The sequence below is a fragment of the Cyanistes caeruleus genome, chromosome 2 (assembly GCF_971803275.1).
Source record: "Cyanistes caeruleus chromosome 2, bCyaCae1.hap1.1, whole genome shotgun sequence".
Classification (NCBI taxonomy): domain Eukaryota; kingdom Metazoa; phylum Chordata; class Aves; order Passeriformes; family Paridae; genus Cyanistes; species Cyanistes caeruleus.
This window is the reverse complement of record NC_141702.1, coordinates 76,034,730-76,051,750: the sequence shown is the minus strand read 5'-3', so window position 1 is coordinate 76,051,750 and position 17,021 is coordinate 76,034,730. Positions and strand designations below refer to the sequence as shown.

At 35.7% G+C, this 17,021-nt stretch overlaps 1 protein-coding gene across 5 annotated transcripts in view; it reads left to right on the top strand.

Moving 5' to 3' along the window:
• PACRG (parkin coregulated) overlaps positions 1-17,021 on the top strand; it is a 219,075-nt gene that overhangs the window by 154,430 nt on the left and 47,624 nt on the right. Inside the window, exon 6 of one of the 5 annotated variants that reach the window (XM_086877983.1) lies at positions 3,758-3,859. The exons of the other annotated variants lie outside the window; for them this stretch is intronic. Coding sequence (XP_086734109.1) covers positions 3,758-3,810 — 53 coding nt within the window. The 3' untranslated portion in view covers positions 3,811-3,859. The remainder of the gene's footprint in view (positions 1-3,757; positions 3,860-17,021) is intronic. 5 annotated transcript variants of the gene reach the window in all.

Sequence of the window (17,021 nt, the reverse complement as noted above, 5' to 3'; positions counted from 1 at the left end):
GTACATATATGTGAAAATGATGCCTTGTTATAGGGTCTGGTAAATATATTTTGAAGCTGCAGACTTTTTCAATGGCAAAAGAAGTTACAGACACAAGAACTAGGCCATAAAATTCTACTAAGAAAAATAGTAGAGAAACAGTTTTGCTTCCGTTCTGACAGCTGATAAACCAGTTCTGCATGTGGAGTTACAGGTTTAGAAACTTTGTTTTAGCTGATATACCTTCAGGGCTGTGTGGTCACTCAAGAAATTTCACCAAAACCTTGCACTGAAAAGAATGCTGTAATATCAAATAAAAACTTCATTCCATTCAAAGAACATGGTACATGACAACACATTCTCTTAATTTTCTTTCTACACAGCTTACAAATGAATCACTAAGAATAGAAGTGCAGAGAATCACATGTTCTTCATTACAGATTTAAGTATCAAATGTTTTGAGTGTGTATACTTAAATAAGCATCAAATAAATGATGTTATCTTGATTGAAATTATAACTAATCCAATGTATTCTGATAATTCTTCAACATCATGGGAGCTTAGTTCTCTAACAATGCTTTGTTATGTTAGAACATTAATTAAAGAAGTGAGATTTTACTAGAAATTTCATTTTGAAAAGTTTTCTTTGACAATGTTTTATTATATTCTTATTGAACTTTGGCCTCTGTAAAATAAAGCCTTCTCTCCATCCTTTGAATTTAATCACAAATATTAGGCAAAAGACATAACCAATTACCAAATTAGCAATCTAGTTTTGCTGTGATTGCTTCAACTACAGAAGACATGTTGATATGTGTTAAGCTTGCTGATACCAAGCTCTAAATACAAACATTAAAATCCCAGGGGCATCATGACTATGATTCGTTCACCAGTTTAAGAATCATGAACTTGTAACATATTTGCACGAATAAGTTTAAGTAAACAATCCAAATTTATAAAAGTCTTTCTTGTGATGGCAAGTATATACAGGCATGGGGTGTTTTAGGATGACTGTGTGTACATGTATCTCTCTGTATATACACATCTCCTATCATACAGCACTTTGCAGCATCAGGGAAAGGACTGAGGGCAAGTGAAACACCTGACAAATAGCAAAGGGCTGGATGACGTGACACTGGTGGGAGTAAGGGTAGAGCATGTATTTGGCCATAAATGCAAGATAATTCTGTAATTTTTTGGGTTTTTTTCACAAGTTTTAAGATAAGTAGGGAGAAATAGGGATAAAGGATATAGAAATACTTCATATTGCTAATTAATCACACAGCTTTTCTGGAATATTTTAATCTATATTCACATATATTTTAAATACCATATTTATGAAGTTTTATGTAGTTGAAGCTAGAGATACCCAAGGTAGCATATTATGCCACAGTTATGTTCTGTGATGTTTTAATCTGTCCTATAAAAAGACCTCCAAACTTTGAATCTTTCCCTTGAATCACAGAAAACATTCACAAATATTCAGTCTAATAATAATTAATTTGAGTTAGGGAAGAATATGTATATATTTTTTTCACCTATTAAAAATCGACAGAATTAATCTTAACCACAATTTTAATGCACCTGTTACTATGGATTTACAAGTAACATTTCCAAAATAATACAAATTATTCTAGTTCCATGGAAAGCTGGTTTTGACAAATGAAAAACAATAATAAAAAAAATAGGTAAACTCTACCAATTAACATAAGATTGTTATAACAGGCCATTTAATGATGCATGTTGACATGGTTTATGTGGATCTTTCCACTGATTTGTTTCGACAATATATGACACTGAACTGTAATACATGGAATTAATCAATATACTAAGTGTATTAGGGACAGACTCAAAAGCAGGTATCAAAATGCACTCATTTCTGGCAAGATACCAATGGACCCAAGTGAAGGGATCTCTCAGAAGGAGTTATTCTCTGGCTTTGTGTTCATCTATGGTGTGACTGATCATACAAGTAATGTTACAAAACATTTTGGGTAAGAATGTTGGATATGAAAAAATTAAAGCAAATCAAAAGTTCCCTTAATAACCATATGGTAGAGAAATCTATTTGTTTTAATATAGGTAGATGCAGCGTAGTAAACTTGGAAACAAAGGTCATTGAAGATCACTGCCTCAGCAGGAATTTTCAGTGCTGTGTATGGTCAAACGGGATAATCCAATGTTTGTAAGAGAAGGACTATCAAGGGGAAATAGAACCTGTCATTAAAATCATTGTGATAGTGCTAAAGATGTATTTAAAGCTGATATTCACACTTTGAGGAGAACATGAAATATTGGACAGATTTCAAAGAATTAGGAAAAAAATGTCATGAAACATGAAATTTACAGTTTTCAGTTTGGACCTTTATACACTACTGAGGAAAAACTTAGTCATTTGACATAGACAGCTCCTCATGACAAAAATTATGTAAGCTCTTGGTAGCTCCTAATTTTGCCAACAGAGGGTAATACAGTTCCCAAAGACTAAAAGTTGCTAGCTTCCAACTCAAAGTTCCAATTGCAAGTGTAGTTATTATGCCCTGGAACAATTTATGTATCATATTCAGGATTCTACAATGGCCTTTAAGATAGGACTGGTTAGATTTATTAAAGAGATGCTTTAATCCAGTTCTTAGGGGAGGAAATTGTCATGTATTTATAGCCTTAGATTCTATGGCTGTGTCTCTATCAGCAAATAAAATATCCTGAGCCTGTTCTCTAGTGGCTCAGCACTTGTGCTTGGAAACCTGCTAATAATTAAACAGTACGGGAAGTACTGGAGCAGTGCTTGGCCATGCTCTAGCTCTGTTTGTTTCATTAATGCAGTCACAATCTGCATTTTTTTTGCTGTGGGAGGGATGCACCAAATGTCCTGAAATATCCTAGATTCGTATTTCTCAGTTTTCTTGAATTACATTGCAAAATTTGTAGTTATTATATTCAGTGAGATGAAGGGAGCCTATTTTTGCTAATGATCCAGTCCCCAAAAACTTAGCAAGCTACAAACTATCTAAAGTATCAAAGCTTAGTAAGTTCTAAAGAAACTAAGCAATAAGAGGTAAGTAGTCTTTCTGCTTTGCTGCAAATTTGAGCGAAGGTTTTGAGGCTGCAGAAGAGTTAATTATATTTTAACTCAGTACTTCAAAAGAATCTTCTATAATAAACAGCCAGCCATTGCACAATAACTTTGGAATCAGGAGAACACAGAGAGAACAAGATTGGTAGAACTGAGTCCATGGAGTGGCTGAATATCAGGAGATACATAGATTTCAAAGCCAAAAAGATAAGCAGACCATCAACACTGATGTTGGTGCCCGCTAAGGTGTGTTTGAATAAAATGTGACTCTTATTGAAAAAAGGAGAGCTCAAATGTTGACTGCATTTTAACTTCCACAAAAGCAACCACACCTTATTTGAAGCCTTGTTTGGTTTGCTTTTCTTCTAGTAGCCAGATGTTCTTACTGTTGAAATTGCATGTCTAATCTCAATTGAGTTTTGAATTTGCATTTGAATTTTACTTTGGTGCTCAGCATTTTGTTTTAGTGATATACCCTTTCATAGGATCAAAGAAATTTTTAGTAGATGGTATTTTCTTCTCATGAAGATATTTTTGTACTGTTACTTTTGTATAAGTTACTTTCCAGTCTTCTTTCTAAATAGCCGAAACACTTTGGAAGTGTTGCATTTTGGAGTACTCACAACTGTGTGGTGTTTTCTCAGACCTTGTGATTCTTTGCTATGCCTCTGCCGGTTTTTCACCCTTTTTTCTTTTTTTTAGGAAGACAGAGGATCAATACATATATTCAAGAACTTGCCTCACCAAGACTATAAAAATTCCTTCTGCTTCTGTCACTGCACTTTTTTAGCGCCCTATAAATAAGTATGTGCTCCTTTGCAGTGGAGATCTACATTGCCCATAAAGCCAAAGGTGCAAGGCCTTACAAAGAACTTAAATATTTTTAGGGAATATTTCATTAAAAAAATGAAAAATCCATATAGAAGAATGAGGGAAAGAAGAAAATAGAGCAGGAAATAGGAAAAAAAGCTATGTCTGTAACTGAGATATAGTATGCGATAAAACAGAAAAAGGCTGGAATGAACAGAATCGGAACAAAGATGGTTTGATTAATAGTAACAAATAATCTGATGTCATCAGTGGCTAGAAATCCTTCTTCATGCTGATTGACTCCTTTCTGCAGAATGTTTCAAGCATAGGGAGAGAAGAATGTGCCATATTCAGGCCTTATGTCCCATGAAGTCAAGTGGTCTCCTCTGCAGAGTTTTGTAGATCCCTGGACTCCTTGGTCCCCACAGTGCAAACATGCAAAGGGATAGTCCTTACTGAAAACACTTCACAATCTAGAGTGCAACTCTGCCATTAACAGGGGAAGAAAACACATGGACAGGGGAAGCACAGGAGAACATCAAACCGGTATGAAACCAGTATGTTTTCATCAGTATGAAAACAGCAGTCTGGGAAAACAGACACTTAGAAGATGGCTACGTGGTAGATGAGGTTTTCATGGGTTTTTATCATCATGGCAAATGATTTTAAATAGGCATCTGAGGGTGGACAGTGAATGTGGCTCTGTGGACATTTAGAGTGCTCCTAGTTTGGGTAAAGGCAAAGTGTAGCACATATTTGTACATGTTCTGACAATTTGTATTTGGAGACAAAATGATTATTTAAAATCTGGACCTATGTATTCTTTCTTATGTTCACTGGAATCATTAAAACAAGACATGAATTGTGGTTTTGCATTTGAATCTTTGTATGAAAATCTATAATTTATTAAGAAATCAGTTTTAAATAATGTATAGTTCTTGGAAATACTTGCAATTTTATATTCAGCAGAATATACAAAATCTTAGAAAACGAACATTGGAAGGCTTAGTTTCTTTGTTTGTGGCCCGTGTTCCACAGTAGCCCAAGCTAATCTACATCCTGTTTCTTCTTTCTCTCCCACCAGCAGTTGTACATTCCTTCCCATTCCCAAGTCCAGTACTTGCTTCATCCTGTGGTTTTTTCTACTCTTGAATGTGATCTGACAAAATGATTATGATTTGCTATGAAGCTAGCATGGTGAAATGGCCTGATACAGTATGAGATGATCAGAGTGGATAGAATGAAGATGGTGGGAATAAAGAGTGAGTTGGGAAGAGCAGATAAAACCAGAGATAACAGGATGTCAAGAGACATTATTAAAATGGCAAAGTCTCTGTCATGAGCTACAAACTACCATCTGAATGACCAACAAGAAGGCAAAGAAACTGGAGAATTTCATTGGCTAAGGGATTAAATTCCTTTACTGAATCAGAAGCAAACACTACCCCCTACGGTACTGCGCCCACTCTGTGCTTCCAAATATATTTAGTTTCCTCTGAGGCTGAAGAGCAGCTGTGCTCACCTCTAGGAGTTCATAGCAGAAATTGTCCAGCTTAAAAGCTTAGCCAAATTTTCATTCTGGAGTTGCTAGCGGTAATAATTGCTATTCACAGCCTTTATTGTATTTTCCAGTGATAGATATCAGAGCTGTTTTATCACACTTTACGCTGATGCTATGGTGATTGTAGTTAATCCTCTGACAATATTGTGGTATTTGACTGTGTGATCTGTAACTGTTTTGAAAAGATAATATTGACCTACTTAAATATGAGAAATTGAGTCTCTGATATAAATATACCTGCCTATTGACTGTGTCAAGAATCCATCTCTTGTTGTGTACTCCAACCACTAAAGTAGTTTGTTGCTATTATACCTGCCACCCTTAATTTCTTCTAAAGTACAACAGGTACAATGTAGAGTAATTTTGTTTCATAATATTAGTACATCCTTTGCTTGAGGGTGGTTTCTACATGCAGGGTTTGTTTTCTGCAGAAATATTTTTTCTATGGTGCCAAGAGTCTGAAAATCCTGTAATTATTTAGAATGTCATTGTTTACTAAGTTAAATAGGATGATAATGTTTATGATAGATCAGCAACTTTTCTCTTTTCATTCATCATTTAAAACTGAATTTAGCTAAATATTTTTATGTAAAAGCTGAATTACACTTGATTTTGGTTTTCCTTATTTACAGGATCTATATTTCAGTATCTCATAAATGGAAGCCACATAGTTTAGAAAGGTGGATTTTTTTTTGTTTTTTAAAATAAAAATCTGTAGATTTAATTACAACATGTTTAGTTGACTAAACTCTGTTTAGTCAAAATACATATTAGCCAATATCCAATTTTTCTGCTATGTTGTATATCCAAACCCAACCAAATGTACTGTCAGACTGATTTTGATGGGGCATGTACCACAGTTGATAATTACTTCACTTTGCATAATGTATTAGAAATCCATAAGCAGACATTTGTTTAATGTGAAAAGCGGGCAGCCTATTAGAGGTCAGGAACAAATAAAAAAGAGGAATACTCAGTGACAAATACAGACTAAAGAACAAAAGCTAATTAATTCAGAAATTTTATGAGCTGATTATTCATTACATCATAGTTGCATGTACTTTACCAGAATTTCTTTTCCTATGGGCTCAGTGGTAAATCAGAGTTTCATAATATTTTTTTCTTTTACTTTTATTTTTCACATGCATTTTATGTTAATATGTTTTTGCAAGAAAATGTTATTTGTCCTGTATGTTATTTCTATAGCATAAATCCACCAACAAAACTAGGTTTAGGGTCTACTTCACATTTTAGTGTGTATAACATCAGCATCTGGCACTATAGAAGAGATGTTCCTGGGCTAAACTGTAGAAACCATCCAAAACAGATATTCCTTCCAGTTCTACATATAAATAGTAACATTTACAAAAGGTAGTGCACATTATCATTCTAAGATGTTAAGCACAGTTAGGCTGGCAGGTCAGTGATTGTATATTGCAATGTCAAGTACTTTATTTCTAGAGCCAAAATTTGCCAGCAATAGAACAGCTGCAAATCTGAAGCAATACTATTTTTATCCTGGTAAATTTTTACCTGTACATCAGGAAATTACGTGAATCTCCTGAAGACAGAGAGCATGAAACCTGATTTTATAGGGCTGTCCAACTCCCAGAGGCCCAAGTGGCATCACTGTGTATCTGACTTCTTAAAATTGCTGGGGTAAAGACAAAAGAAGGAAGAAGCATAGCACAGACAGTGGTTCAACACTCTAAATATCTGAAAAAATGGCCACTGTATTTTTTTTCTGAGAAATCCATCTCCCAAGTGGCTTGGTGACAGAAAAATATAGTAGTCACCTCTCTGCAGAATTATCAGGTAGATGTGGAGTATTAATATAAGTTAGAGAGCTACCTAAAAATCTTCATCAAGATATTTAGCAATGTCACTCCAGTGCTGGTAGCCTGAGGGAACCCTCTAGTAGAGTCTTTCTGTTCTTTCCAACTTTTGTATATTACATCAATATGCTTTCAGTGCTACATCATGCTTCAGCAATAGAAGGGTATTCATAAGCCATTATCAACCAGGTCCGTTTGCCATCAAACATTCTTCTCATCTTTCATCTCTCCGTTACTTTCCCTCTGTGCATCGGTCCACTTTTACAGCTGGAAACCATACAATATCTATAGTAACCATAACTTGATGCCTTGCTTAAACTATATATTTCATAATGAATAAATAGTTTAATTTGGCATAACAACAGTCTCTTCAGGCAGAGAAGGGACAAATGTACCTCTATAGACTTGATCCTGTCAGAATGCCAGTGTGTTCTCAAGACCTGAATTTCTGAAACTTTGATTTTGAAACAGAGGCTCTAAAGCTCCCATATTTCTTTTAAGGATAATTTGATTCAAAATTTGAACTTCTTCTCTCCAAATAAAAATAAAAAAATAAAAAAGGGAAGTTCAGAAAGTAAGACTTTCTAAGTCACAGCTAAAAGCTTAGGCACCATGAGCTGTTTTTGTTACGTATTAGAATTATCCTTTTGTGCAAAGGTATATTTGACTACTGCATCAAGCACAATATTTACTCCCAGAAAGCTGCAGCAACTTTTAACCTTTTTTATTTTTTTTTTTTTTTTACATTATAATTTCTAAAATTCAAGCCCTGAAAAATTTACCCCTAAATTTAAGATCCTATATCACTCTTCTCAGATGACAGATTTCCTCTCTTTACATAATCAATCAGCTGTGGGTTAACCTGGATGTTTGATGAAGCTCCTCTTATATTCCATTCATTGATTACTGTTTCCAGTAAGTTACCTTGTCTGTGATATGTTCCCTTTATGCTGATCCAAAGTAGCTTTATTCTCAAGATGTTACAAAATGCTGCAAATATGCCTTTTGGGATAAATCTGGGATCAATTTATAGTGCAAATGCATTGTGACAGTAAAGCCTTAATAACACTTCTCAAAAGTAACTGTGGTAATTGTGGGATTTTGAGGTCCAAAAAGCCTGCTGGTTTCATTATGTAGTTAAATTTCTGAAGGATACTAAGGAACTGACAATTTAAACATATATCAGATCCAACTTGCTATTTTGGGTAGATGTGCCCTTTGTTTAGAAGTTTTGTCATCTGCAACAAATACACTTTAAAAATAAAAGAACATTAATAAAAGAAAAGAATCTTCTTTTTAAAAATGCATCCAGGAAAACCCATAAATTATTTGCAACCTTCTTAAGATCTCTAGCACTTAAGGGCTATAATTACTACATGAAAAAGCAAGAAATGTTGCTCTCACTTTCTGTCAGCAAATGATCACCTTTCCTGTATTTGCTGAAGGGAAGGAAATAGCATAATGTATGTTTTGTGACTTACTGCACATTCTATTCAGATTCTATTAGTGTCCTATGAACATACATTTCAAAATAATATACATTTAATTTATGAACAAATTTTTGTTTCCTTCACACTGAATTTAAATTTTCTTATACATCCAGTTGCATCATAACAATTGAAGTGTAAAACGCACTATCAAAGAAACATTTCTTTACCTTATGATATGCTCGCTTTCAACAAAACCTCCTATATTTTCATCTGAGTTTCTGAAGTTTCCAAGTTCCATTGCAGACTGCTTATTAAAAGTTTACATCGCTTTTCAATACTTAGCAAATCTGAATCATCAATACTAACAGAGTAGCTGTGAACAAACAGCTTTGAAAAGAATTCCAGAAAGAAATAAGATCAGTAAAATGAGAATTTTTGTGTGGTATGTTAACAATCTCAGGAAATGTTAAATGCAAAAAAAAAATGTATTCAGTTAAAATCAAGCTTTGGACAACATGCACTTTGGATCCTGTATTAATTTGGAGATTTTACTTTTTTCTACCTTTTCTATTCTGAGCAATTGTCTTCCTTGGTGAACCTGTCTGTGAGATTAATAGAAGTTGTCACAGAACACAGAGATATCCAGGCCCAAAATACAAAAATGTTTATCCCATGTTTTTCTTCTTTGACAATGTACATGCTCTGTAGAACAGGAAAACTATTTGTTACAATGAAACTTAGAATAAGGATATCTTTCCTGTTGTTACCAAACTAACATTTGCTCATCTTCAAAAGCCATCCAGCATTTAACACACTTTGGCAGAACTTCATCTATTTCTTACACTAACAGTTTCAGATTTTCTGAAAGAAAGAAAACATAATACATTTTCACAAATTAATTCAGTAGCTACCCTATACTTATTATGAAGTCATGAGTTGATAGGGGAATTTCAGGACAAGATTGCTGGACTAGGATTGCTGTACAGCTTTTCATTATGGACATTAGAGGAAATGGTTACTTGGAGTGTCATAGGCTGTCTGATTGCCCATGTTCATTAGTGGGAGGTCAGAGACTTGTCTTGTTGGTCAGAGAGCACAGCACTTGCAGCTGTCTGAAGAAAAGTGCTGTGCGTTCGAACATGTTAAAATAGTGAGGGTACTGTTTGTCAGACCAGGTGCAAGAACAGAAGAAAAAATCCATGCTATGCCAGAAAGAGAAGGAGGATAGACAGAAGAGAAAAAGCACAAGGAAAGAACAAAAACATTCCTTCTGCTAAATACTAAACTATAGTCGTTGGAAAGAATACAATAGGTTATTCCAGCCCGCTTGTTGACTAAATTGTATGTTCTTCCTACAGATAGTTCCTAAAAAAGAACCATTCTTTGTTTTCCTATGTACAGACACAGTATCTGTTGTTTATTACTATAATCATAGCATGCATAGTTTAAAATGTGGGACTGTGAGATAGGCTGTGTTTCTCTTCTGTGTCTTTGTCAGACACAAAAAACCATATTCCTTATTTATTACAGCTTGTTTGTGATTAACAAAATTCCTGTCTTTAAACTAATTTCTTCTACTAATTGCTTCTACTAGCCTGATCTGTTTCATAAACATTGGACTATATCCTTTCAGGCCTTATATTTAGGCCGTATGGTTTTTGTCCACCATCATTTATTTTTTTACAGATTAAAAAGTTCTCCCAAAATTCATGGAAATGGGATATCTTTAAGTTCTCTGTGTCTGCTTTGTTGTAACACTTTGTCAAGCTTTGGACAGGTGCAGAAATCTGTGGCTTTATAAAGCTCATGGCTGTCACAGGATTAGCTGTTGTGGAGAGCATCTCAAACTCTCGTAGCTCCTGGAGTCCCAATTTACTGATTCTGCAGGACTCCCCACTACCCTCTAGCACAAGCGTGTGTACAGAAATCCAAGACATGAATGCCTCATTGGGAACTGAAGGCAGTTTAAGGCTTACCTGTGAAGGAATCATTCTGACTCCTTTGGCAAAGATCAGATAGGTGGTATACAACGCAGCATTCCAGTTTCCCTTTCCTGGTATTCTGCTTAACAGCCACTATGCATCTGTGGCTCTGTGCATCAGTGTATGCCAGCATCTAAATGCAGAAATTGCACATTGAAATAATACACACAGTGTTTGATTATCAGTGAAAACTCTACTTACACTTAAGAATACACATGATCTTGAAAGCATTTTATTGCAGGGTTGAAGACTACATTCTGACTTTATTCATGCCTTGAAAAAAAAAATAAATAAATCTTTCTATTGTTCTCTGTCAGCAATCCTCATGTTCGCTGACTCCATTAGTAGGATTATGGTCAGGTTACTATTCAGTCCTGCACTGGAATGTGTTGCTTTCTTTTGTACTGAAGTACAAAAGCTCTTGTCAATTTTATTTTAAATTGTGGGCTAAGCAATTTTGCCTTGCAGTTGTCAGAAATGTGAATGTGTGGCAGAGCTCTTCTTGACAACTGATTATCTAGATATTTGCCAGTAGCCTCAGCAGTAGGTCTTTATGGTTTTGTGTTCATTTGAATGAAGGAGAAAAGAACCATAGATGTGATTATTTTTAGTTTGTTTTGGATTGTTTTGGGTTTTTTTTAAATTCACCTATCTTTCAACATTGCCCTTTAGAACATCAGATGACTTTTGCAACTTAAGAACTTTGACAAAATTACATCAAAAGAGCAGGAAACTAATGCTGTGCCTCTGCAGCCAGAAATAAAGTGTTATACTTGCTTTATGTAAACCAAGAGAGAGATTTCAGTCAAAATAGTTCAAAACAGGTGAGAGTTCAGTTCATCCTTTCAAGTAGTTCCTCTTAGATACACTGGAGAAGAAAATCTTTAAAGAGTATATCTGATCTCTCAGCTTAAATCAATTGGCCCAGCCCACAGACAGAGTTTTGTAGCCTACTCTCTATTAAGAAAGTGTGTTCTGTAGTTAAAATGGTCTCTTTTCAGGAATTTCTCACTATGGAACTATGAATTTTCAGCTCTCTAAAACTTGTTTTGTTATTTTAGTAGATCTATTAACTCTTTTATAACTAGAAAGGCTAAAACCATTATCATCCAGAAAGTGTCCTGAGCTTCAAATGCAGTTTTATTATTCATTTACAAGGGAGCAAAACCAAGGTCAAATCAGCTGTGTGGCAGACAAAGATGCATAGATACAGGAGAGTACCATGGATGAAGGGGAAAAAATAAAGAGCAGAGCTCAAAAGGAGGCAGGAAGAGAACGCAAGAAGGCTTGTTATAACTTTCTGTGAGGTCTGCTTTCTGACCTTCAGACTGGAGAGATTTGAACAGTCTGCACCTGAGGAAAGCAACAGAGCTTTCAATCATTTCTAGTATGACACTCATACCTGTGCTATCACAGCGACAAAACGATGCTCAGTCCATCATGCATTATGAGCTTCAAAAAAAAAAGCTATTAGCTTTGAACTATAGATGGCAAGATCACAAGCTAGACTGTGTTCGTATGCCAAACACTAGTGTGCTTGTGCATGTTTGCAGAAACAGGACTCCATGACTGGTACCAAAGAAATGCATTCCATGTATGCAGTTCAAGATCTACTTATAAGAGCAGGGCTCAGCAGCAAGTTCCAATCACCAGGGTAGAATTCTCAAAAAAAAAAGGGATCAAGATCTAATTTTGGTATGATTTTTTAAGCATAATGGACTATGTCTGTCCACTATGAATTAATTAAATATAAATATATGTCCATCTTTTTCTTTAAAACTCATCCTTTAATTTTTTCCCCTTTTCTTTGTTTCCTTGAAGTTTGTCTTGGGCTTAGTTTTTTTGGGGTTTTTTTTGTGCCCTCAGTGATTATCTCCATATCTTAAATTATAACTTACTGCAACTTTGAAGTTCATACTGAACAGGAAGTCTTCACTGTAAGCCAAATAATTTTACAATATACAGAATAAACAGATGAAAAAGTCTTGAAAAATTAAGCAGCATTAAGCGTGCAGTCATGGGGAGAGCTTTTAAAGGCACAAGTACCTTATTACACTAAAACAAGCTTTGACTACATGAAACTAACTGGTTTATGCAACATACACATGCAAATACAGAAATGGTCAATAGAGTTTAGAGAAAAGAAACAGAACATGGCTAGCTGAATATTTTGAGGTTTCTCTGAGTATGATGTCATCTTTGAATTTCCAGCCATCTTAGTATTTAGTTTGGGACAATTATTATACCTTTTTTAGGCTTATATTTGAGAAATATACTCTCAGCTTTACCTCAGCCTGAGTGAAGGATTATTTTCAGCTGTTATGAGAGAATATTTATTTATTCTTTTATTTCCATAGATCTCTCCTTAGGCAAGTTCTGTTATCCTACAGTAGCAATAGCATTTTCCAGATTTCTTTTCACTGCTGAGTGATGTTTCAGCATTAAAACTGACACTTCACTGAACAAGTGAAGATGCAAATTTCTGTAGTTAAAGAACTACAGTTGTAACCAGACACCTATCTCAGTCTGATTCTCAGAAGTGATGCATTCAGGGAAATAAATCAGGATTTAAGTGCCATTTAAAAAACTCAGCAGTCAGTTTTACAGGTGCTTTTATATCATGATTTAACACTCAATGTGTATTGTTTTCTTTACTGTATGAAACACAGTGAAAGGCTTCTAAAATATAGTCATCAGGGAACCCATTCAGCACCCTGAATTTAATCTATTCAGTGGTGTAATTTGCACCATACTGATAAAAGAGGAAATAAAATGGTGTAAAATTAAAAACATGTGTTTATCATGTGTAAAAAAAATTAATAATAAATTTTCATTTAGAAATAGTTTGACTTTTAAGTGTATATTAAAGCACTTGGCAAGCTTCTTGCTTTCCAGTAGCTGACAGAGAGTTTAGAATATTTGTTACACAAAGCAGTGTGTAAGCTTTTTCTGAGCAAGTAAGTTCAGGGCTGGGACCACTAAATCCAAGTAAACTGGCTCCAGGAAGCAAACTCTGCAGGAAGGGGAGACAGTGCCTTAGGCAAAATGCCATGATAACTTGCAGAGTTCAGATGCCTTCACGGCGTTTGTATGCCATGCAGTTTCTGACAGATATGCTAAGGACTAAAAAGAGGCAGGTATTACTGACAGAGCAGCAAGATGGAGTACCAATGCAGAAAATTTCTATTGACATGCCTATACTTTAACAATAGCAGTTTTGCCATTTGATCAGTAGATACTCTGAAATGAAAGACAAAATTAATTTTGTCTGCTATTCCTTGATTCTCCAATCAAAAAGCAATTCTTGCTTTAATTTGCAAACCTTCTCAGTAACATTTAAATGATCGACCTTATCCTGAAGCAGTCTCAAAAGCCTGCCTACTCTCTGAATTCTTGCCATATTTATAGTCCTTTAAACATTCTCTGATCTCACAGGGTGCTGCTCCAGCAATGCCAGCGATGAAGGGAATGTTGCACAGGCTGGCTCTCCATGGCGTCTCCCCAAAGCCAGCCGAGATGTGTGACAAAACATCTTGTGACCTCTCTGCACTGAACTTCCCACTGCTATGTGACACTGAAAGAGCAACAGTGGCAGATCTTATGAAAGAGCTATGTAGTCAAGGTTTGAATGCTCTGTTATCAGGGAATTCAAACCCTGTTACGTGTTTAAGTCAAGCTGGGTGGAGCTGAGGAATGACAAACACTCCATCATCCAGGTGTTTTGTAAATGGATACCTTCTAGCTTTTTGCAGTGGGATCTTTTAGGTTTTTGTACTACCAAATACTGTTTTTACTGACCAAAAGCCTCAGCATTTCAAGTTCTATTCAACAAAAACATGAGTTCTTAGAAGATGCTCAGAAGAACTTTTTATTTGAGTAGTCCGAAACCAAATTATTTTTTTTTACAAATCATAGTATTAGAGTTGCTTAGGATGAGAGGTAAAAAGCTCACTCTGGGTATTCAGCTAGCAGGGGAGCTTCTCCACCCTGGCCTCCTGACCTGGAAGGACACCAGTCCTCCTGCTAGTACATACTCATTTTGGACCTGCACTTTAGGCAGGGAGAAGTGAGAGCAGCACAGCTCCATGGACAGGGACAAGCCAGGAGCCAAAGGTCACCCCAGCACAGGCTGGTGATCCCTACCAGATGTCACAGGTATCCCATAGAGGAGATCTGGTAATGGGGTTTAACAGCAGCCACAGCCAGCAGCAGTCCCTGCCAGCACTGAGACTCCTCACAGGTTACCCTTCCTGGTAGTGCATCCGGAGCCCTGACAAGCTCTGTTGTTAAGGTGAATTATGTGTATCATAAAATAGAAAGTGTGAAGTATGATCTACATTTTAAAACCCTGTTGCTACGGCTGTTTGTACAATTGTGTCACAGAATCACAGAAAAACTAGGTTGGAAAAGACCTTTGAGATCATGGAGTCCAACCTATGAATGTCACCTTGTCAACTAAACCATGGCAACTGAGTGTCACATCCAGTCTTCTTTTAAACACCTCCAGGGCTGGTGGCTCCACCACCTCCCCAGGCAGCCCATTCCAATGTCTAATCAATCTTTCTGTTAGGATTTTTTTTCCTAATGTATAATAATAACCACTACAAGCATGTGGGTCTACTGGCACACTCTTGCAGTTGTAGTCTCGGGTGGAACTGGTAAGGAAATATGATTGACCACCAAATAGGTACAGCCTGTTGCAGTTTATTTGTTATTGTTTATTACCTATTTTTTCCCCAGACCATTTAATAATATCAAGTAAGATCTTTACCTTAAATATAAAGGGTGTTTATTCACCTTGTTTTCATACAAATGGCAGCAAGAAGTAGCTAACAAAGATAGGCACATGACATTTTCGGTGAAATATTGTAGGTGCAATTACTTGTTCTTCATTTAATTCTATTTTGATACATATTATGTCCCATATTTAAACCCTGTATTAAAAGGATCTGTAGCTTTTCCTTAGTCTTCTCTGATTTTCTCAGTTCTTTGTTTTTTTTTCTCTTGAATTTTCTTAGTATTTGAAAATTCAGTAGGCGCTCAAAGGGAAGAAACAGCATCTCTGGCTTTTCAACTTATTGTTCATACTGGTTATATCATATAATGATCTATATCTTGATTAAGTCAGAAACAATTATTATGGCTGTCTAGTAAGACTTGAATGTAATTTTCTTTATACAACTTGATTATAAGAATTGACTATATCATAATGTCTATCTTATTTTCATGGCCAGCCAACAACTGGCTCACATTGTGGGAAAAGGACATGCTGTTCCTGTCTGCCAGTGACAATGGCTGGGATACTGAGTTCTGAAAATGTGTGTGGTTTAGATTCAGTGAAATTCCCTGTGCTGTGGGTACCTTCATAATATAATTTCAAATTTCTCATCTTGTGATGCAAAAGAGGCACTTCCTGACTTAGAGAACCACTAAGTCAAGTTCTTTAAAGGATTAAGAAATCATGAGATCCAGGAAAATTATGAAGGATGCAGAACAATTTTCTCAATGTACACCTAAAGCTGTCATGACTTTGCACTCAAAAATCAAAGCCCCAAGAAGAGTACAACAGCAGTAAAGGAACATTCCTTTTAGATAATTAGCAGAAAATTGAAGTCAGTTTATGAAAACGTCAGACAGTTAATTTCTGAAGTAACCTTCTGTATGAAGCCATCCTTGGGGCAGGCAAGCACTGGAGCAGATTGTCCACAGGTGCTCTGGAGTCTCCATTCTTGGAGGTTTTTAAGATCTAAGTGAACAAAGATCTGAGCAGCCTGATCTGATCTCATAGCTGATCCTGCTTTGAGCAGGAGGGAGGATGAGAAACCTGCTCTTGTCCTTTGCAACTTGAATGTCTTGTGATTTTCGTGACTCAGACAATTTTCTTTACATCAGGAACAAGCCCACCACAACATATTTCACACCAAATGTAACTCTGAATTTCTTGTGGATATATGCTCCACAGCATTTTTATTTTGGAATAAAATATCAAATAGAATTGACAACTGCCTAATGCAAAAAAAAATCAGACCACAGCTTTTACTGAAGGGTAATGTCAAAGCTCTGCATTCCATATGGATGTCACCAAAAGGAATTGTGATTTCATCAACACAGCTGCTAGCTTTATAATGACATATGGGAGTAACTTTTTTTTGATGACTGTTCTTACAGCAATGTTTCCTCCACCTTCTGCATTTTTCCTGACACCATGACTTCAAATATAAGCTCAATTTAAAAGGCAGTAGTAATTTCTTACAAACCTTTTGTATTTGTGTTAGCAACCTGATTTATCTCTAGAATTAACATTGTGTCAAATCTATTATTTCCTGAAGAACCAGATATAACTTTAAT